Source organism: Pelecanus crispus, chromosome 4 (genome assembly GCF_030463565.1).
Source record: "Pelecanus crispus isolate bPelCri1 chromosome 4, bPelCri1.pri, whole genome shotgun sequence".
NCBI classification, from domain to species: domain Eukaryota; kingdom Metazoa; phylum Chordata; class Aves; order Pelecaniformes; family Pelecanidae; genus Pelecanus; species Pelecanus crispus.
In genome coordinates this window covers 19,889,592-19,913,064 of record NC_134646.1, presented here as the reverse complement: position 1 = coordinate 19,913,064, position 23,473 = coordinate 19,889,592, and the positions used below count along the sequence as shown (strand labels likewise).

At 41.0% G+C, this 23,473-nt stretch overlaps 1 protein-coding gene across 1 annotated transcript; it reads right to left on the bottom strand.

Annotated features, from left to right (window-relative positions):
- Positions 1–10,489: 10,489 nt before the first annotated feature.
- On the bottom strand, positions 10,490–21,516 carry SPARCL1 (SPARC like 1). Its single transcript, XM_075709522.1, has 10 exons — positions 21,463–21,516; positions 21,281–21,334; positions 18,511–19,683; positions 17,278–17,347; positions 16,503–16,621; positions 15,779–15,899; positions 14,861–14,997; positions 13,013–13,161; positions 11,929–12,077; positions 10,490–10,518 (listed from the first exon to the last, which is right to left on the bottom strand). Exons 1-10 carry the CDS (start codon positions 21,514–21,516, stop codon positions 10,490–10,492), a joined length of 2,055 nt encoding a protein of 684 aa, XP_075565637.1.
- Between the last annotated feature and the right edge of the window lie 1,957 nt (positions 21,517–23,473).

The following is a 23,473-nucleotide window of genomic DNA, read 5'->3' as shown; positions in this document are numbered from 1 at the left end:
CCCTTCGCCAGCTTTGTTGCCCTTCGCTGGACACACTCCAGCAACTCAATGTCCTTCTTGTACTGAGAGGCCCAAAACTGGACACAGTATTCCAGGTGTGGCCTCACCAGTGCTGAGTACAGGGGGACAATCACTTCCCTGCTCCTGCTGGCCACACTATGTCTGATATGAGCCAGGATGCTGTTGGCCGCCTTGGCCACCTGGGCACAGTGCTGGCTCATGTTCAGCCAGCTGTTGACCAACACGCCCAGGTCCTTTTCAGCCAGGCAGCTTTCCAGCCACTCCTCCCCAAGCCTGTAGCATTGCATGGGGTTGTTGTGACCCGAGTGCAGGACCTGGCACTTGGCCTTGTTGAACCTCAACAAGAAGAACCTTTCAAGGTTCTTCTCTTCCCACTGCTCATGGTAATACAGCTGTTGGGAAGACTCTGTCATAAACAGGATCATTGGGAAGAGCAGCCTTAAAGTATAATCTTGTAAATTGTGGTGGTTTTTTACAGTTTAGGTAATGTGAGTAACTTGCAGTCAGGAGACTGATGTGGGCCTTCTGTGGCATTTATGCTGTTAACAAGAGCTGCACAATAGTTGCTGACATTTCACCCTGTGTTTTTAATCAAGGGGTAATTGTTCTTAATTGTGTAATAGTGTCAAGAGTTGGTGACAGTAACAGCTAAAAGTTGTGGTTGAGACCTGGGGAGGGGATCTCAATGAATTTTGAGCCATATGTTGAAGTAGGTTGCTGAATGTCATGGTCTGGAATTACCTTGTGCAACAGTACTGTGACATGCTCATGCATCGTTGAGACTGTTGGCCACATCCTGCTTAACTAATGAATGATTTTATGGCTTGCTCCTTTTCGACACTACCCCTTCCTCCCAATTAGCTAATTAGCATTTATGTGGGGAACCCTGGCAACCTTGTAGAGTTATTAGTATGTTCCTTTCAAAGAAAAAAGTAATGCTAAGAGTTATTAATTTTTGTTTAAATTCTTGCTCACCTCTTCCTGCACATTGATTTCTTCTGTGGCCTTACTAAAACAGCATAAATGCTTTCTGTTGCAGTAGAAGCTTTCATAGACTTGGTTTACACAAAAATCTTTCTTCAAATCTAGTGGTTCCTTATGCAGAAACGATTTTGATTAATCTGTTCTGAGCATAGTATGGAGACTGGGTAATATCTGGTAGGGCCAGATCAAGACCTGAGATAACCTGTGAAACCCAGAATAGACAAAAGGCAGTAGCCAGCTTCAGGAGTTCCCTTGCCTTTCTATACCTGGTCTTTGGAAACAGGATCACTGAAATGACTTGGGTATGTTTTTTTCTTAAGAAAAGATGAAGACAACTAAGAAATCTGATGCTTAGCATTTATTCAAGCCTAACAAGTAATCAGACAAGGTTTGAGAGAGCTGTGCACTATACCCACACTGACTTCAGAGGTGGGCATGTGAAACAGGACTTGGTTGTTACTTATCCTCAGTTTCCAGTGCACTGGTGAGAAAAGTTAGGAAGGAGCTGTAGGAAGTTGAAGATTATCTAGAAGCAACGGTGTTCTGTAGGATACATCCATAGTTTTCCAGGACTCTGCAGAGTAAGAAGAGAATGGCAGGTTAGAATTAATAGTAGTTAATTAGTTTAATGTGCAGTTAATATATTAATGCAGAGCAGGCCTCTAGCAGTGTAGTTGGGTTTTGAAAGCTTGACCACAAGAGCAGACCCTTCAGTTCATGGGAGGTGAATGTGCAGCTGCTCATAGCTGTGAACAAGGGTGACTATACTGTGGCATGTCAAAATAGTGTGATTTTTTTTTTTAATGTTACTCTTTACATATGAAGTGCTTAACATAATTTACAGTACTAAAGCTGAAAACAGAAGAAAATAATTTCAATTCTGAAAGTACCATACTCGATGAGATAGAAAAACTGCACCGTTTCCATAGCCAGTGTGTTATTCCTGGAAAGCAAAATTTCTGTAAAGAATCTTTTCAGTCCTCACTGGTCTCATGTTAAAGCCTTTTTTTGACAGGCTAAGTGGACTTGGCTGTATTTTTTTTTATTGTCATGTTTCCAGGAAAGCTTTCTGGTTAGGCAATTTTCCGTTGGAGTGTTAGATCTTAGACAGTATGCTGTACAGAATGCAATTAATTTATGCATATCCCAGTACCTTACTAATCAGGTCTTGATGCTTATTTGCGTCCTGAAATTTATTGCATAATTACAATATTGAAAGTTTGTAAGTAAGCAAATCTTCTGGAAAATGGTTAACTTCTTTATATGGGTGATGTTAGCTTGTATATTGATGCAAGTTAGATGTGTTGGAAAGTATTATTTTTCAGCCCTACATGTTGTGTCTCTAACTTATCCGAAACTACTACTTTAAAAATATCTAAGAGATCATCTCAGTTGGTTAGAACACGGTGCTAATAACGCCAAGTTCACAGGTTCAATCCCTGCTTACTGCAGGGGGGGTTGGGCTCGATGATCTCTCAAGGTCCCTTCCAACCCAAAGCATTCTATGATTCTATGATCTATCCCCAAGGATTAGGATACCCAGACAAATATTCAAATAATATCTAAGGAACAGCAGCAGAATTTTGAGAAAGTTTGTAACCTCTTTTCAAGCTGAAGAAATAGAGGGGTTTTGTATTAAAAAAAACAGTTACCCCATAGAATGCGTGTCTGCTATTAGAAAGCAAAGTGGATTACTGTCTTCGAGCTTCAAAGATAAATCTCAGTCCCTCCCCAGCTCCCTTCTGTGGTAGTTTGTCATTCAGAACCCACTCTCTCAATATCTCTGATGGACTAGAGCTTCCTGCAAACTTATGTCCCATTGTACTACCAGCCAGTTCCGTTACCTCAGACTTGAGCTTGCGCGTCAGCTTCCTGGTTTTGGCATCCAAAGGCACAATCGCCAGTGTTCACGAAAACATTTGATGTCTATGAAAAGAAAGTCATCTTGTGTCAGTATTTTCCTGTTCGGTGCCAAAATCCCCAGTTAAATACAAAAGTAAAAATTAGTGAGATTCTCTTTACAAAGAAAAGACTTACCTTCTCTACACTGTATGAATTGGAGATTTCACTGCTGCTATCACTGCTGCTCTCACTGCTGCTATCCTGTAGAAAAAGAATTAATTTTCTTTTAGAGTAGGGTATAATTCCTCCTGCTTTTATGTCTTTAAAAAAAAATTAAAAATTGAGTACTTCATTTTAGTTTTGATTTTTTTCTTTTCCTGTTAGGAAGCAAAGATAGTTCTACAAAGGGAACTTACTAATCTTCAATGTCTGCAACACTGTCAGCTGAAATAGCTAATGGAGAAAATAAAGGCCCTGTTGTTGGGCTGGGTATGACCTTGTTACCAGTGCTTACAATTTCTTTTTTCTTTAAAGTTTAAGGAGGGCTCAATAATAAGTTGAGAATCTAGAATGGTAATAACATAAATAAGTTTAGGCCTGTACCAAACATGAGTATTTTTAAGGCTGCTGTGTTAGTTTAAAAGCATGTGGTTTCCAGTTTACAATGTTAACATTTCTCACATTGGATGTCCGTCTAGTTTCTTCTTCAGTACTTACTGCGTTCGCAACAGTGAGAACCATGCTCAGGACACAAGAAAGCAACAGGAATTGCATTTTGAGAGAGAGTCCTGTGAAGCAGATTGAAAACAAAGAGTTATAGTGTCCTGGTTTTGGCAAAAGGAAAGACCTGGGGGGAGTATGGCTCTTCTCTGTGTAGAGAGAAAGGAAAATCAGATAGTTGAAGCTGTTCCTGGTTGAGTATGGCTTGTGGTGTGACCTTAACTGTCATCTCATGTACATGGTCAGGATAAGTCATTATGGAATAAAGCTTGCTATGCTTCTGCTTCCTGCTGCCTTGTCTGTGCTTTGAGATCTTGCCAGAATTTTACTTCTCATTATTTTTGTCTTTGATTTTACCTCTCCTTAATTTTATTCTTTCCTAACAATGTTTATAGAAGCCTTTTGCAATTTTTTGTTTTAAGCAACAGGCCTAGCAGCAGAGCATTGGTATTTCTGAGTAGTTCTTGTAATGTGGTCTTTTTTCAGACTCACAGAATGGTTGAGGTTGGCAGGGACCTCTGGAGATTCAGTCCATTCCCCAGACATGCTCAAACAGTGTCAGCTAGAGCAAGTTGTCCAGGACTGTCCAGTCAGGTTTTGAGCATATCCCAGGATGGAGAATCCACAACCTCTCTGAGCAACCTATGCCAGTGCACAGTGACCACTGTCACTGTGGAAAAAAAGTTTTTCCTTCCCCTTCACAGTCATGCAGTCTACAGCCATACCCCAAATGATTTTTGTTATGAAATTTAGTCTAGGTAAAAATTAAAGCATCTGTATTACCTTTGGATTGCATGTTGAACAGCTGGTCAGTGGATCAGACGAAGTCAGCTGGCTCCAATGATGGTGTTGGTTGAATGGCTGGTGTCTATATATACAGTTCTGACTACTGTGGCTTACATCAGAAAACCACAAGATGTCATGAATCATATCTTTTGGATGTTTGGTTGACTTTTCAGCTGATAAAGAAGCCTTTTTTTTTTTATATATATATGACCCCTACTAATCCTTGGAGGATTGACAGGTTTGGCAATAGAAGTGTATGTGTTATAAAAGGAATATTTGTTGTGTATTGTTTTCAATATAGATATTCTGACTGTAGGGTTCTGCACTTCAGTGATGTTGATGTTGGAGGAATACTTGGGTGATAATGCCTAGAGTACTGAAGCTGCTAACTGAGAGGGAGTGCTACAAATTAAAAAATTACCTCCTTTTTCCTGAAGAAATGGGAACTTGTGAATTAAAGTCGCTGCTACATTTTGAGGCCAACTGTATACTGGCAGCGTACTTGCAGTTTGAGAGCTGTACTTTCTGACATCTGAATATATGCAGGTTAAGCAAAAAGCTATTGAAAGACAAGTCTCTAAAGTTTTTATTTATGGTGTTTGCTTGGTCCTTCTGTTTGATTATTTTTATAGAAAAGTCTGAACTGGTAAATAAGAAGTTTAAATTAATACATGTATCTGGGGAAAATCTTGTAAAATACAATTCAGAAGAAGTTGGCATTATGTTGAATCTGTTCAAGACCACTGACATCAGCAGCTTATCTCCGCGCTCTTTTCTGGGGACATGTCTGAGGGCATAAAGCATAATACATACATGTTGGATTACACATGTACTTGCAGCTTAATAAGGATGCAAGGTGAACTGTAAATTTGTTACAAAGCATCCTGTTTGGCTGTTGTGGAGGCAATAGAGTAGATATTGGTCATAAAGCACAGGGATGAAAGAGTGGAACCAAAACATGCTTTCTATAGCATTTCCTACATTGGCATGTTTGTGTTTGCGCAGTTATTTGTTGACTAGTTGGAAAGATTGTCCTCATCCTCAATGAAAATAACTATTAACAGTGACTGTAAAAAAAAAACCAAACCAAACCAACCAAACAAACAAAAACAAACCCCCAAAACCCCCACGCAAACAAACCCCAAAACCAGATAGAAATGGAAATACACTTCTGATATATTTGGGAAATGTGCTGAAATGCTAATCAGTTCTTTTCTTGTAGAGCACATACATGCAAGGCCATCGAGAGAAAGAACATGTTATCCAGAGTTTATAGTGTAAGGATGGTTTTTTGGGGAAAGCACTTGTGCAAATCTGATCAGTGTTCTGCCACAAAGTGTAAAAATGCGACCCCACACCTGTTGGCATGGACTTTTGAGCCAGAATCCACAGGCAGGGTGGTGGTCACCTGTATTTCCTCCTTTTTGGAGTCTTCCATATGGCCATGCAGGGGACTGAAAATTAAACTTAATGCAAACACATCTGGTATCAGTACAGTACAAAGGAGATTGATCTCCTTTGAAAAGGAGATTCAGATGACCAAGTCAGTTAAAAGAAGTAAGCCAGCTTGCCTTTGGCAGCTATATCCTTCTGGTTTGTAAATGTTGGATCAGATCCTTGCACCTCTTTGCACAGAGGGAACCCACTTAACTGAGCAATTTCAATAAATTTTGGAGGAAAGGTTTTTGTGAGTTAAGTGCTCTTTGGTGCCAGTTGGTGGAAACTGGACGGAGGTGGTGTTGCTCATTTGTGGTATTTATGGTGTTCTGTCTGCCCTTAAGCCTAAACTAACAAATTATAGCTAAACTTTTTTCTGGTTTTAAGCCTATTTGTCTTGAAAGCTCTGCTCGCAGTGACTCAAAAAGCCACATTTAATGGAGGAGGAGTTCATGCGTGCCTTGAGAGCTGAATGTCCTGCCTCATAGAAGGTGAGACCTAAGTGGATGAGAGCAGGCCATTTTTGTTGAATTTATTGTCACGAGGATTAATGCATGTAGCTGAGGAGCGCGTTTGCCCTGACATACAGCTCTGCCTCCTGAGGACAGACTTGATCTACAGAGGACTTAGCAGTGGTTGTCCTGGATCAGAGGGAAGGATTGTCCGGTCAAGTGTTATGTCTGTAGCAGTGGGGGCTTTGGTTTAGAATATGGAGCAGGAGGAAGTGCAGGTTGATGTTTGTCCTGGAATATGCCACGTGTTGTCAGTCTTCCATTAGGGTTGGAGGCTATGGCTGCATCCTGGACTCTGATATCCCTTAATGGACCTGTCTAAAAACATCTATCCCCATCTGCTTTTCTTCTCACTTAACGTTGACCTGCTGTTTTAGCTGAAATAGAAAGTCAGTAGTCAGATAACTTTAGTCCTGTTCATGTTATAACCAGCTGCATGCAGTAGATAAGATTGTGCCATGGTTTAAGTGTAAGCAGTGAGTGCATTTGTGAGTGTACTCTCTATATGTGCATATTTATGTGAATAAGTGTGTGTGTCTCAAAGGGTGCCTGAGTCTTGGTAGGAATGCGATTTCACTGTTGACTCCCTTGTAGAGAGGGAGAATACTTAGAACTAAACAGATGTTTAATTTAGGTTCATTAAAACTAAATGGAAACAAGTCTACAGAAGTTCAATAAAATTATCACTAATTTTATCTACTTCACAAAATGAAGAAATAATAAAGATTAAAATATTTATAAGTTAAGCTAGGATAGTAACAATATAAAGTACTGATGGGGAAACTAGCTTTCATTTATCATCCTTACTCTTAATGTTCTTATAATTTGTAGATTAAATATTGGTGGTACTTGCTCCTTCACGAGAGGGAGGTGAGCTCAGGTGAAAATTTTTCTCATACTGTGACTGTAGCATCTATCTATGCATACATTAGCAAATGCTCCTTTTCTGCATCTTGCAGTGGAAAAGCAGAAGTGGCAGCATCACTGAGAATTCAAAATGGGTGGGATGCTGATCTGCTCCTTAATACATTAGATGCTCCATATATCCATGGCTGTAATCATCTCGGTGATGGTTGTTATTTGCCCTGCAGAACTTGGACTGTTTAAAGACAAATCTTCCCTGTTTGCCCTGATAAATTCAATTTCATTCTTTCTTTTTCTAATACTTGGTTTGAGCAGAGCGATGGTGAGTATTAGCCTCAGTAGAGAACAGGTCAATCCCTTGTGAGTTGTCCTTGTGTGAACTATATTTGATTGTTTTAAGGTTGTTGACTCTTGGCTGTAGAAAGAGCAAATAAGCAATAGGCTGCAGTCAGGCAGAAAAAATGCCTGTGGGTCAAAATCATTTTTCCCTGAGACATTTGAAGTCCCAGAGAAAGGTTCTTTTTCAAATGGAATTAGCACAGAGAATATGCTTTTGTACATGCAATCCAGGTTGATTTATATACACTGCTGTGTGATGTTACAGAATGTGAAGTGGCAACAAGCCAGGCTTATGGGAGAAACTGTCAGTGAAACTGGTTTTGGTGGGAAATAATATTTTGTTTGTGTAAGAAGTTCCTGTGTTGAAAATAATTGCAGCTTGATTCATTGTCTCCCAGGGCATCAGGCTGGAGTTGGATTAGGATTAGCAGCCCTTGCTGGTTCAAGAGCAAATTAGCGAGGGGCAGGTGGACTTCCGCTGCTTGAGCTACTAAAACAGCATTACTGAATCCCATTTTCTTTTCATTGGAAATGTGACATGGTTCAGGTGAAAAGTGTTTTCTGCTCTTCCTTTGTAGGAATAGTAGTTGGAGCTTCACAGCAGAGCATGCCTGGAATGTTTTTGGTGAAGTGCTTGGCTTGAAATCACAAAGTTATAGAATCATAGAATCATTTAGGTTGGAAAAGACCTTTAAGATCATCCAGTCCAACCATTAACCTAATACTACCAAGTCCACCACTAAACCAGCTGAGGGTAGAGTAGTAATTTAATGTTTCCTGCCTTGGTGGCTGGATTATTTTTTTAATGAGAGTAAAAACTAGGATTCATTAAGGTTGGAAAGGACCTCTAAGATCATCAGTCCAACCATCAACCCAACACCACCATGCCCACTAAACCATGTCCCCAAGTGCCACATCTACCCATGTTTTGAACACTTCCAGGGATGGTGACTCCACCACCTCTCTGGGCAGCCTCTTCCAATGCTTGACCACTTTTTCCGTAAAGAAATTTTTCCTAATATCCAATCTAAATCTCCCCTGGCACAGCTTGAGGCCATTTCCTCTTGTCCTATCGCTAGTTACTTGGGAGAAGAGACCAACACCCACCTCACTACAGCCTCCTTTCAGGTAGTTGTAGAGAGCAATAAGGTCTCCCCTCAGCCTCCTCTTCTCCAGACTAAACAACCCCAGTTCCCTCAGCCACTCCTCATAAGACTTGTGCTCCAGACCCTTCACCAGCTTCATTGCCCTTCGCTGGACATGCTCCAGCGCCTCAATGTCCTTCTTGTACTGAGAGGCCCAAAACTGGACACAGTATTCCAGGTGCGGCCTCACCAGTGCCGAGTACAGGGGGACAATCACCTCCCTGCTCCTGCTGGCCACACTATGTCTGATATGAGCCAGGATGCTGTTGGCCGCCTTGGCCACCTGGGCACAGTGCTGGCTCATGTTCAGCCAGCTGTTGACCAACACCCCCAGGTCCTTTTTGGCCAGGCAGCTTTCCAGCCACTCCTCCCCAAGCCTGTAGCATTGCATGGGGTTGTTGTGACCCAAGTGCAGGACCCGGCACTTGGCCTTGTTGAATCTCATACAGTTGGCCTCGGCCCATCGGTCCAGCCTGTCCAGGTCCCTCTGCAGGGCCATCCTACCCTCGAGCAGACCGACACTCCCACCCAGTTTGGTGTCATCTGCAAACTTACTGAGGGTGCACTCAATCCCTTCATCCAGATTGTTGATAAAGATATTAAACAAGATTGGCCCCAAAACAGAGCCCTGGGGAACACCACTTGTGACTGGTCGCCAACTAGATTTAACTCTGTTCACCACAACTCTCTGGACTCGGTCACCCAGTCAGTTTTTTATCCAGCAAAGAGTACGCCCATCCAAGCCATAAGCCGCCAGCTTCTCTAGGAGAATGCTGTGGGAGATGGTGTCAAAGGCTTTATTGAAGTCCAGGTAGATGACGTCCACAGCCTTTCCCTCATCCACTAGGCAGGTCACCAGGTCATAGAAGGAGATCAGGTTAATGGGATTCAGGAATAATCTCATTCTGCCTGATTTCTATGCCTAAATTGTGCCTGTCTTCAGGCAAGCAAAAGTTGGGAGATGGTGAAAGAAATAGTTAGCATTTCTTTCTCTGGAAAAATGGTAGCAGCAGTTGGTGCTTCTGAGGGAGGAAGAAAGAATGTGCCTGCTAAGGAGAATAAGGACGTGTTGGAGCTGTGATATCCTCTGCAACTTGTGATGATGGACCTGTTGCTAATCAGTCTTTTGACACATATCCACACTCACCATGCTCATACAATTAGCTCGTTACACAGTTTGTCAGCAGGAATTCTGCTGTGTGGCACTGGTACTATTACTATTGCGTTTCAAGAGGTGGGACAAGAAGTATCTGAAAAGCCCTGATTTTTCTGATGTATTTTAGGAGTTATGGTTTAAGGGGTGGTGTATATGATCTATACTCTCTAGTTTCTTCTTCTCCCTTAAATCTAAAGTGAAATTTCAATTGAACCATTGCCTTGATACCTTTTCTTTGACACAGTTCTGACAAAACCCATATATCTAGGTAGACTTTTATTTGAGGCTTCTATGCAGAATGATAAACTGACAATACAGTAAATAAAGGAAACAAGTCCTATTTCAAGGTAATTTTCTTCAGTATATGGTAAAATCCTATAATTCTACTGAAGAGTTCCGTGAACAGCTTGGTCATCAGGTTAGTACTATTTATTGGTTCAGAGAGATCATGGATACCTGCAGGGGAAAACACTGGTTGTTTAGCTATGAACCACTAGGAGTAGTTAAATTTTTCTGCTGTTAATGAGTGTAGAACTTTTCTGCACTTGTGTTATTTGATAAGAATGCAATGAACCTTATGCCACATTTGTCTTGAAAACTGTAAAGCTGTTAATTACAGAAATAAATGGGATTCACATATTTCACCAGTTTTAGTGCAGCACTGGGATTCTGTTCAGCCAGGCTCAGAACAGGAGATTTTCATTTATGTCTTCTGCAACAAAGAAGAAAATGTTATTAACATTAGATGCCAAAGAGACATTTTTATGCTGTATCACTATCAAGAAAGTGATACACTAAAGTTTCAGAGGGCTCATGTAGGGGAACGCTATCCCTAACAAAAAACAAGTATGGTTGCTGCTATCATATTCATGAGCCATTCATTTAGACCATCTTGATAGGCACTTTCTTGTTTCTAGTGTTAGGTCTCCTTCATCTGTTTGTGAGCCAAGAATTCCTTCCACCCCGCCTCTTCAGAAATGACTGACCCTAAACCCCTCTTTGGATGAACTATCATTGGCAGTAGTACATGTATATTATGATAACTCCTCGCAGCTTATTTCCACACATGGTTTGTGACTGGTAAATTGTCATCAGAAGAGCTGGAAAAATTCTGGGAAGAGTGAAGGCTCTGCATGTGTAACCTCTGACCAGAATCAGCTTCCACTTAAAATTAGGGAGTTGCTAGTAGGATTTTGAACACATTTCCCCAGTCCGCATGTTTAGCCAAATGCCTTCTGTTCTAGGATTAACCTGTACTACTGCTACCCTTGCTTAATGACTGGCAGTATTGTTCAGCTGTCACTCGGGGCTAGATCAGAAGAAGGCAGATTGCTTAAGAATGCCTTAGGTTCAATGTAGTCATGCAGATGTCAAATTGCTATCATGACAGCTCCTGTTCAGCTGCTGCCTAATTCTAGGGACATCACCAGCACAGTAGTACCTACCTTTTCACTTTCCTAGGGAAGTCTTGATGTGGATTGGGCTGAACCAAATATATGGCTAGCCTGTTTAGGGTTCCGAAACTGTCCCTGCCTCTGTCTAAGCCTCCTGATGCATGCAGTCTGAGCACATGTTGCGTCTGACAAATTAGGTAAAATAGATGGTTTGGCCTGCAACTACAGTGTGATGACAGCATTTGTGTTGTATATAGTAATCTAGAGGTGAGCATAGTTACTTTATCAGTGAGAGATCTCGGTTGTTTTCCCTACTTGGCTTGAGATCTTTAAATACATTTTCAATCAATATGCTTTGACCACTGATTTAAAAGTACAAGCTTGCTTTGCCTTTCCTTTGGCACTGAAAGATTAAATAGAGTGTTTCTTGAGAGACAGACATGCAGAACATATAGGTTCAGACACCACACAGGAATGATTTGATATTTAGTACAAACTACCTCCCAAATTTTTCCTCGTGGAGAAGATAACTTTTTTCTATCTTTATAAAACAGTTCAGAACCTTGCACCTTTTGCAGTCTTGTCATTACTGTTCCATTTGCCTCTGTGCACAGTAGCCATGAGCTTCTGGCTACAATTTCTTTCCTGTACATTGTGGTCTGAGAATGTGCCTAGTCTTGATAGGAACATTTTTGTCCCTGTACACCTGGCTGTTCTTTTAGGTTTACCTTCCTTAATCCCAAAGCAGTGGCACCATTCCTTCAAAGCAATAAGTTTGTCTTGGTCTCCATCACACTCTTGGAAGAAACGGGTTATGCAGTGTTCCATGGGAACAAGGGAGGCTCTCAAAGGTGCAAGCTCCGAGTGCACTAATAATCTGAAAAAAAAGAGCAGGTATGTAGAGCTGTATTTCATTAAAAAATCGTCAGGATCATCAAAGATGATCTAAGCTGCTAGAAGATGACGACAGTGGCTTTGACAGAGTTGCCCTGGTAGATTCTGTCATTGTGCTGCTGTAGTGAATCTGTCCCTGGTAGTTATGATGATGTATAATACCTGATAAACTAAAATGTTTTAACTGCTATTTGTTTGCTAACATTTTTTTCTAGAACAAGTATTACTGTGACTTGTTCACAACTCATCAATTGTGGAGTTTTGCCATTAATCTCCAGGAGATCAAGCTTGCAAAGGTGTTTAGTTATGTTCTAAGACAGTAGGTGTGATCAGCACGAGGTATTGAGGGCCTGCAGCCTTGAAACATGGATCCCACCACCGAGTGTCATGACCAGAAGCCTGAAATCTGAGTCACGTTCTCAGAAGCTGGGGGCTTCCTCTGAACTGTGACACTGGTGCTGTCTTACCATATCTGCTCAAACTGAAAGACTTCTGCAGTATTAGTTGAAAACTATGGGTACCTCACTAGTGAATTATTGCTGACAGGCCTCTGCCCTTTGTACTTAGCCTGTTGCTCTTAGCTTCGGTAATAACAGGATCTCATGAGCCTTGTTTTCTTCCAGGATCAGAGCATTAGTAGCTATTAAGACACTGTAGAGCTCAAGGTGTAATACATGATGATTATGAAAGGCAAGAGGATAGCAGGTTCTGACCTAAGACATGGCTCCAGCAAAACAATGAGAGAAGTTCTGTGTTAGAGATTAATGCCCCCTTAGAAAGAGGGGGATACTGGCTTCTATCAGCTGAGGGAACTGGTCCTGTATGTAGAGAATCCTTCAAGTGGTTTAGAAAAGTAAAACAGCCTGATCTTAAACAGAAAATTGGAACTGAACTCACAAAGATTTTTTTTATTTTTACCTGTCAACAGGGTGCCGATCAAGCTGATGAAACTGCCAGTGCACAGGATACACATACATGTGATAATTTTTCTCAAAGTCGTGCAGGAGCAGCTCAACTGCGTGGTCACCAGCCATGAGGCGCTTGTCATTCTGGTAGATTTTTTTGACCTGAACACAACAGAGAAATTGACATTTTTTGTTTAGGGATGAAGATCTGTCCTGAAGAGAATTATCCAGCAAGGAGGTGGTTTGGAGAAAATGAACTTGATAGAATACCACTGGGGAAATGGGTTTTAGTGTTTGTGACCATACATAGTATGAAAAGCTTGCCTCAGGTAGTCCAGATGATTTTTGTTGCTGTCCATGTCAACTTTGGTAGTAACTAGAAAAGAAGTGAAATTCCTGTGGCCTAATGGGCATACTCAGCTAAGCAGGGCAGTAACCCCAGGTTGGTAGGAGATGGAAACCAATTTTACCACATTTGTTAATCTTCTGTCCTGAGGCAAGCAACTCAGCTTTTGGTGTGAAATAAGCCATCTCAGAAATAATCTAATTTGTACCATTTAGTATGAGATGTTCTGGGTAGGTCGATGTCCCTCCTGGTAACTGTGTAAGTAGTCTTTGATGATGCTCTAGCATATTTTGTATAAACCTGCTGTGACCTACTGCATACACCTTCTACTCCAGAGTTAGAGCAGCCTAGGTCTTGGTTTAACTTAAGCTCTTTTCTAACAGTTATGGCTTTTTGGGCAGTTATGGCATCTATAAAAACAAACTATTTTCACCAATTCACTTGACATAAATCCTCCTCTAAAAAAAAAGGCCCAATGGTAATACATGCTTACTCCATTTTAAGCCAATGTAGTGTGATGCTGCAGGTCTACTGGATGGTAGAAAGCAGCTCTTTTCTCTTAAAACTGAGCATCAGACTTGTGTAATTTTTTAGCCCTTGAATATTATGGTGTAGATGGACAGTGTATGTGGCTGGATTAAAAAGTGCAAACAATACCCTGTTGAGTCCATTTTCAGGTACTTTTGTATTGATGGCCAAGTACAAGGTGTGTCTCAAGAACAGAAGAGGAGCTACTTTTGGTCGGTCCAAGGCAGGGATCCCCTGCCCCCATGAGGGTCCCCTAAACTCTCTGTTGTAATTCTGTCTCAAAACTTGCTGTGTGACTGCCCAGTTGCTCAGTCTCATGAGGTCCTTGAGCAGTTTTCTTCATGGTGAGTCCAAGTCTGTCCTTCCTTCCTTTGATACTTTCCTCCTCCAGGTCACTTAACAAAAGCTGAATGGCATAAGTGCTTTCAACTGATGGGACTCCACAGGTGAGCTCTTGGCTGGCTGTTCCCTCTTATGCTGACTTTTAATTAGTTATCCATACCCAGACCTTCCATCTTATGGCTGCGTAGTTTCCCCAAGTCCTTTGGAAAATGGCATTGACTACATTAATTCAATCATCCTTATCTATGTATTAGTTGATCTTTCCAAGAGGTTTGTCACAAAGCACTTCCCTGAACAGAAGCTGTATCATGTCTTCTCAAGCAAATGATGTTTATCTAGGTGTGCATTCTGACTTTTCTGCCTCTTGTCTGTAGACCCTGACTTCAAAGTAATACATTTGGCCTGCATTTGCTTGGACAAAAGGAACATTCATAGCAGAAATGTGTCTCAGTTTAAATGAGTGCGAGGGGACATGTAAGTGTATTTTGCAACTTGTGAATCTAGTTGAGTCTAAATTGCCTTAACCAGAAAGAGAATGCTCATAGGAAATAGGAGAACTCATAAGATGTGAATCACTTTTTTTCACACGGTTAGTCCGGCTCTAACAATGTAACTGTATGGTCTTATTTGAAAATGATTGCTGACCTTACTCCTTTGCTTTTCAGTTAGAAATCCAGAATTATCCAGATCACGTTCGTAATATTGCATAAGGATGTTTTTGAGCCAGTCTCGCATCCGGAGGGGGAACTGATCCACTTCATAATCAGTACAGTGGGGGATGTCTGTGCCAAACAAGAAAGCTTTTGTTACCAAGTGATCCGTTAAGTCCCCATTTGAGCATTTCTGAGCCAAGTTAGATTTGATTCTCACTAGCAAACTTCTATTAAGCTTAAAATTGATGGAGCTGTTAATACATAAAATTGGGAATGCAACTAGTGGGTTCAATTATAAATCTACAATCCTTTGCACATGCTTAACCAGTTATGCAAGCTACAACCTTTATATATCTGTGGAGATTCTGAGCAGAGTTGTGCAGTGAAACTATTATCAGTCAGTTGCATGAAAGCAGAGTTCTCAACAGCAAAGGAATGTTCTGGCCGAGAGTGCACTTTCCTCCCAGGGTATGCAGCAATTGAAAAGCTTGGGAATCAGTTCTGGCTTTTAGATCCTGACTTCTGCATTTGGCATCTAATTAGTTTTGGGGTGTTTGGGGGGCTGACATTTTCATTTATTAACTGGCTGTATAAATACTGGTTTTCTGGTCAAGGTATTAAAAAGCCATCTTCAGATGCTATAGCAATGGGAGCATGTAAGACAGTGCAAGGGGAAGACAGGGTTGATAACAAATTGGTGTAAGCACAGGAGGGATGTCTTTAAGTTTCAGATGCTTAATACCCTTAATTAGAGAAAAAGTGACTTTTTAGACATTTAGGGTTTGAAGGTTTTAATTAGCAGATAATTGATGCAGAAGCGGGAGAGCACAGGAAGATAGCTTAGGGCTAGCTGGTGCTTAAGGCTACTGGCTCTTTACACCTAGGTGAATTCTTCATAGAAAAGCCTTACATTTGCAGGAGCCCATATAGTCTAGGTGCAGCTGGCGTCCCATTTTTGTCCCTTCAAGTTGACATTTGGTGCCAAAGAGTTGACATGTGCCATCATAAGTCTTATTATCTGTACCACAAACCTAGATGAGGAGTGAAAAACAAAACCACCACCACTGTGTTGTGAAAAAATTCTGGTCACTCATATAGGCATTATAATAATAAAAGTATCATTAACATATGGTGTAGCAGTTGTGAATACCCACAGGGAATACATGTGATCAGAAGTATTGAAAATTGTATTTTTTTATATGCCTACATAAGGATTAGTTGTCTGTACTTACACACCCAGTTTCGAGATACTTTATTTTTGTGTGGTAGTAATATAGTTTCTGAGATGGTACAGGATTATTACACTAGATATGTACTAGTATTCAGTATATGCTCTAAAACATCAAATGGATGTAAATAGAACTTTTAGTGACAGGGAAAAGTTGTGATCCCTGAGACACTAAGTGAAGCAAATCACTTTAGGTACTGTGTAGCTACATGTGTTCATACTATTCTCAAGCTATAGTCAGTGAGTTTGGGTACTTTATACTTACTTTTACAATTACTGGAATCACCCAAACCCACTTGCATGCTTTTTAGGGTGAAATTATTCTAAATAATAGCAGGGGAATATATTATCTTGTAAACATTCTAGTTGGCTTTCTCCTATGCTGTGCACTGAATGAAATACTTACATGCTCATAGTCTTTGGTGGAAGGGCAAGCAGCAGGATCTTGGCAAATACAGCTGGGTTTCCCTTGGTTGTCCACATGGCAGACTTTACCTCTTTTGCAGTGGAAGTTCCTACACAGGTCTAGCAATCACAGCAAGAAGGAGTTACTGTTAGAGGGGATGGGACAAAGCCAAGTGTTTCTGTCAGGTACTGCTGACAGACAAAGGAAAATACAGCCCAAAATTCACCAAGAAGTCAAGTGCTTTTTGTAAGTTTGTTAAAATGCAGCTGGATCTTGTATTGAATAAAACAAGCCAAACTTTAAATGAGGATTTTTGTGAGACTTCTAGCAGTCCCAGGTTTGAGTTGGATGGAGAAAGAAATTCCTCAGAAAAAGCTATTTCTTCTATAAGGACTGACATTCACTTCTAGCTTCTTTTGGCGAAGCATATCCCATCTGTCCTTGCTGAATCCAGCACTGGCACTTGTCCCACTCCTCGTTGAATTCAAGCTACTGTTCTGAAACTGAACAGTTTCAATGCAACGTAATTCCCATTCCTGTATAACTGACACAAAAATTTGCGCACTGTCTACAAATGTTATTCACAAACATATTAGTAAATCCAAGGGTGTATGGAAGGGATTCTCTGGGAACATAACTGCAATGCAGGATTATGCACAAGCACAGTTCAGTCGTGAAATTGCATGATGCCAAAGGCAGAAAAGAAATGCAGACCAGCAGATTCCCCAGCCGCAGAGAGTTAGCAGCTAACATGATGGCTTTGCTTGTGGCTTACCCAGGAGAGCTTTCTCACTCCTGTTGCTTGCAATTTCCATCTCACCATAGGAGCTGCCTGTAGTCTTAACCTGTACAGTCAGAGAGACATAAGCAGAAGTTGTGGTAAATCTTGGGAAGAAAAAAATACTTAGACAAATTTTTTTCAGGTACAAATATAGAGCTGACTGAGGCACAGTTTGCTTGCAGCAGAAAGAGGTTGCTATGGAAAATGTGTGAGAAGTGTGTAAAACCTCTGGTAGTATTAAGGCGCTCTATTATTTGGGGCGGCGGGGGGTGGGGGGGGGAAGTAGGAGGTGGAGAGAGAGAACCAGGAGCTTAGTAAGGCCTGAGCACCTGGAAGTTCTGCAAGTACTTGACATAGAGCGGCATAGTGCCTCAAGGTTGGCAGAATTGGTGCTTCCAGTCTTAGTTTGCGCCAGGGCCCTGCAGGTCAGTGAGCATGAGCTGCCTCTCAACAGTGCCTGGGAGCAGCAGCACCGTGAGCTGCCAGGCCAGACACGTGAAGCAGGAGGAGAAGGGAAGGATGTGTCTTCAGTTCTGACCCTTCTTTGGTGCTGTGGGGAGGTGCGTGCCCTCTTTCAAATGGATGCCCCCTATCATTTTTTTAATATTACAGATCCTTATTTAACAGCCATAGGAAAACTCACTCCCTTCTTTTGAAGAACACCCCTGATAGTCCACTGGTTATCTAATGGCTGACTGGGGTGCGGGATACCTAGGTGCAACATCCTCCTTTGTCTGAAGGGACAAAGCCCACATCCTTCATCTTGAGTGAAAGTGCCCTAGCCACTAGGATGGTAATTATTCCAGGGATTCTAGCTCTGCCTTTCCGAGCTGTTCACTTTTGTATGGTAGTGTTTAAAATCTTTGGGAGAGAAGAGTGAACAGGCTTTCCTAGTCAGTTTGATACTGGTTTCCAGGTTTTGTATCTGTGTATCCATATTTATTTGTATGTTTCATTACATAGCCCATCAGGGCTGGAGCTCTTACATGAGTTGCGCTCACTTCCTTTCTGGTAGAATTCATCTAAATGTTACATGTGAAGTGACACAGCATGAACCAGATGAATAGTGAATAAAAGGGGAAATGAGACTTCTGCATATTAATAAATTATTACATCTGTTTTTTCTCTAAAATGTCCTTTCAATCATCAGAAATCTGATTTGGGACTGTTCCCCTACCCTGCCCCTGCTTTTTCTAGTATTCCAACTTTAATTTAAAGAGAATTTACCTTATCTTCACTTTCCATTGAATTCATGCTCCGAACAGAGCTACTCATTTCCAGTTGTTGCTCACTGTCAGAATTAGGTGGCTTATGATCATAATCATCTTGTTCAGAGTGAATAAGGTCTTTAATCTTGACATCTTGGTAATACTTGGTCTCTCTGTGAACTGCAGTGTCATCTTCAGTGGTTCCTTCCCCTTCGTGCTCAATACTGGTGCTCTCCTGGTCATTACTCTGGATTCTCTCTTCTTCCTCATAGGCTGCTTCTTTCCAGGTATTGCTGAGATCTTCCTTGCCATCAACATCACCACTGTCATGACCATCATCATCAACCTCACTGTCCTCCATGTCTTGTCTTTTCACCACTGTGTCGTGATCACTCTGATAGTTTACTTGAATATTGTCTTTCCTCTCTTGACTTCGCCATTTGTCATCCCGATCTTCATTATGGTTTTTTTGAGGGAGGGGGATTTCTTCTTTATAGGGCTGCTTCTGGCTGTTCTCCCTCTCTTCTTCCTCTAGGTCAAATTTCTCACCATGTCTCTTGGTTGTCTGGATTGGTTGACTGGAATCTCTCAGGATTTCATCAGACTGCATACTGTTTTCATTTTGCTGTCTTTTGTATCGGTTACCTTGATTTGTCTGGTGGCCTTTGTGCTTCATATCTCTGTAATCACTTTCTTCACCCCATTCCTCATCCTCTTCTTCCACACCTTCTTCTTCATCACTTTCACTGTTTTTTTCAGATAGCCCAATTGTATTTTTATTATATTTCCATGTGCTGTGCTCACGATCAAGACTCAGAGCATCCACTGGATTTTCTGCATTGCCCAGAACATGTCGATTAGCTGTATTGCTCTGTTTCTCATGCCTCCTGAACTGGTAATGCTCAAAGCTAGACTGTTCTCTGCTGCTGCTTCCAGAGTCACTGTCCTGGTTATCAGATGCCAAACCTGGTTTATTGTGCAGTGCAAGGAAATTGATGCTTTTAAGGCTATTTTTCACTTGAAGCTCGCTACCAGTTCTTCCTTGTTTTCTAGTGGTCTGGGGCTCATCACTGTACTCAGCATCTGGTACTGATACATCGGGTTTTAGGTTTTTGTGACTGGGAAGCAAGTCACCTGTGTCTACATACCCTGTGTTCTCTTCCTTTGGGGCTTCAGGATTAATATCTTCAGTCTTAAAAATAAATAAATAAATAAATAAATAACAAGTAGATTAATAAATCTTAGAATTTATTTGAAGTGATTCCAATGTATTGCATTGGATTATGCAATTGGATATTGCACATTTCTTGAAGACCTTATAAAAATAATCTATGTGTTACCAAGCATTTCAAGCTGATATTAAAAAATTTGAAAATAACATTTCAAGAACAGAGTATTTTTTACATGTGTTTTTGGGCACTGCTGTGTACAACATATTATATGTCTTTAAGCAAAAAGCAGTCTTCTGTGAAGGGCTTCCAGTTCTATAGAGTTAGAAAATACAAGGCCAAACAGTCATTAAGATTGTCTATTATGGGTGCCTGTATTTGAAGCAGTAGTCTGAGAAAGATGTAGCTCATGTCTTGAGAGGAAGCCTCGTTATGCACCAAAACCTCAGTGCAGAGATGTGCCTGGATGTGGCTTTCAGCTGCTGCTTTTTGTTATACCTTTGTCCCCAGGATAAAATAAACTTTTAGAACTCAGTTGCTGGTGAAAGATACTTGGGTCTCAATATGATGGCAAGTTTCAGTCAATGTAGCTGTAATTAGGTACTGTTAGGGGATGACTAACCTTTGAAGGATGTTGCATATTCACTTGGAACTGATGATTCACTGAGTATTGCAATGTTTTGTTTTGATGCATCTTCTGTATGAGTTGTTTCTGGGAGACAGCTGTAGGCTGCAAACTAGTGTTTATACCATAATTTGTTCTGCTGGATACTTCATTAGGAAAAGTTAATTTTTTGGTTTTCACAATGCAGAGCATCATCTGGATTGACATGAAATGCATCTGGAAAGCTGCATATGAATATAATTCATAATTTTAAAAAGTTAGCATAAGAGTTGGGATTTTGCATTTCTTACTACAGAGCATGGTCTGAATTTGGTTGTTCCAAAACATTCATTGGCTTGGAGCCAAAGTCCATTGTGTCTGAACCACAAATGCTCACCAGAATGGTGCAATAAAAAGGAATTTTAATTTCGGTCAACCATGAATGCAAAATTGTGAGCTCTGTCATTAGCATGCACATATGGCATAGGTCTGCTGAAGTCATCTGTCTCATTACCGTCAGGGCTGTGTATCTGGCTTGTCAGCGACAGTGTACTTTTCCAAGATGAGCTGTATCTAATGCTCTGTATTGTGAATAGTGAAACACATGGTGGCTAAAATTCTTACACGTTTGAGACTGCGTATCATCACTTCATGTGATAAATTTAGGATTGCATCCTCCTTGTTTACTGGAGTAGCAATAACCACAAGTTCAATTGTCAGTGGAGCTTATTGTTTGTACAAATATGGGTGTAATGATTGTATGTGGGGATTCATTTAAGGTAATTTTTTCAATAAGTGAAACTTCTGTTGTGAGCTTTAGATTTTGTCCTGTTTCTAGCTATGTAATATGCGAGGCGTGAGATGCTTGGTACTAATTCTTGCGGTAGGGGTGGCCTATATATTTTTTTTTTAACCTAAATCAATTCGCTGACCACTACATATGTGCTAATGTGTTTTATATATTTGAGATTAACAATACAGGTTGCCTCTTAATGTTTAAAGAACAAGAAGAGTACCTTTTCTGGAGTTTTCTTTCCATGGGTTCCAAGTTTGTAGTTTAAGGGCTGTGTCTAGAATAGACAAATATATTCAATGTCTGCATGTAAATAAAAATCTTGTATAGGTCAATGGGCTAACATAGAGTATTCGCAGAATGGGAAATTAAGTGTCCAGTAACAATAGCATGATGAGGACTTACTGGAATAGCAAAAGCTGATCCTACAAGACAAATGAAGAGAGCTAAAGCCTTCATGCTTTTCAGATCTCGTAGAAGACAATAGTTGATGGTACAGTGGTGGAGTTTAGAGGTTTCCTTTCTGCAAGCAACATGAAAAGAAATAAAGTTAGGATTTGGGTATAATGGTCTAGAATGGTCTAGAAATGACTGATGGAAGCAATGTAGTGGCTGCTGTAACTTGCTGTCCTGGTTTCAGCTGGAATAGAGTTAATTTTCTTCCTAGTAGCAGGCATAGTGCTGTGGTTTGGATTTAGTATGAGAATAACGTTGATAACACACTGATGGTTTAGTTGTTGCTAAGTACTGCTTACGCTAGTCAAGGACTTTTCAGCTTCCCATGCTCTGCCAGGTGCACAAGAAGCTGGGAGGGGGCACAGCCAGAATAGCTGATCCAAACTGACCAAAGGGCTATTCCATACCATATGACGTCATGCTCAGTATAGAAACTGGGGGGGGGGGTTGGCCAGGGAGCAGCAATCGCTGCTTGGGAACTGTCTGGGTATCGGTCGGCAGGTGGTGAGCAATTGCACTGGGCATCACTTGCTTTGTATATTATTATTATTATTATTATATTGTTATTATTATCATTACCATTTTACTTCATTTCAATTATTAAACTGTTCTTATCTCAACCCAGGAGTTTTTCTCACTCTTACTCCTCCGATTCTCTCCCCCATCCCATCGGGATAGGAGGAGTGAGCGAGCAGCTGCATGGTACTTAGTTGCAGGCTGAGGCTAAAGCTCGACACTTGCTTAGTGTGAAGACCCACAAAATTTCCACTCAGTGTCCATTTGTATGTAAACTCAGGCGTTAGACCACCTTATCTAGAGGTCACTTTGGTCTTAGTTCTTTTACAGAACTTAAGCTGTACACTGTGTTCACAAACTCTAGTGGTATTACTAAAAGACAGAGTTACGAATGTACATAGGTTCAGCCCTGTAAATCGTTATCCACTCTTCTGAGATACTACTTTGTGAAAAAATGTCCCTTTTTATTTAGTTCTGAGACAATCCCTGTTTGTGGCATCTCTACAGCCAAGCTGTCTCCTGGCTGCTCTCCTTTGTGGCTGTAGTAAGAAGAATTAAGTGGCGAAGTTCTGCTCAGCAGGTCTCAAAGCCCAGAAATGCTGTCTGGGCTGCTTGACAGATGGGCACAGTCCTGCTTTGGAAGCAACCATCCCAACTCCGCTGCACAGTAGTGTGCAAGACGGATGGCTGGAAGAACATGCAATACATTAGGAGTTTCTTCAGTCTATGCTAATACCCTCATGTGAGTGAAAGACAGGCAACTCATTTTTACCTTGGATGTCGACAGCAAATTTTCTCACTTTGGCAGTGCACATGAACTGGAAGCTTCTACATCTGTAGCTGTATCAGTGGGAGAAGCAAAAATAAACAAATCATATTGCTTCTATTTCCCCTTCTTTTTTTTACTGCATTAGTTTCTTACTCTTTTTAATTTCCTTGTGTTCTTTTTTCTGTATTCATACCGAATCAGTAGGATTTTCACTCTGCTTCTGTTTCTGCTCTCATTCTACTGGCTGTTCTTCCTTGGAAATTTTCTTCTCCATTTTCACCCCCGCCTTGCCCTTTAAGATATTTTCACTTTCCACCTAACATATGTCCTTTTTCATTGCTTCCCCCTTTCCTAATGAAACGCGTATCACCGTGTCCTTAGTTGAAGAACGTCGTGTCTTTTGCTGGTTGAACTCCCTGGCATATGAAGAAACTGGCAGTGGTTTCAGCCAGTTAGGTCAACCGTACTCAGTCACATGAGGCTAGATGTATGGTTTTAAAATCTTGTTCACCCAGATGGGTTTTCTTGAGGAGGGGGAGGAACCCAAAACCCTAAAAGGAGAATGCCAGGGGAGCTTGTGTTTATGGTAGCCAGAATGGTGAAGCAAGGACTTTGAGCATTACATTGATTTTTGGTGTCAAACTTGCAAAAGCATCCTGTGCTTAGATCTGAAGT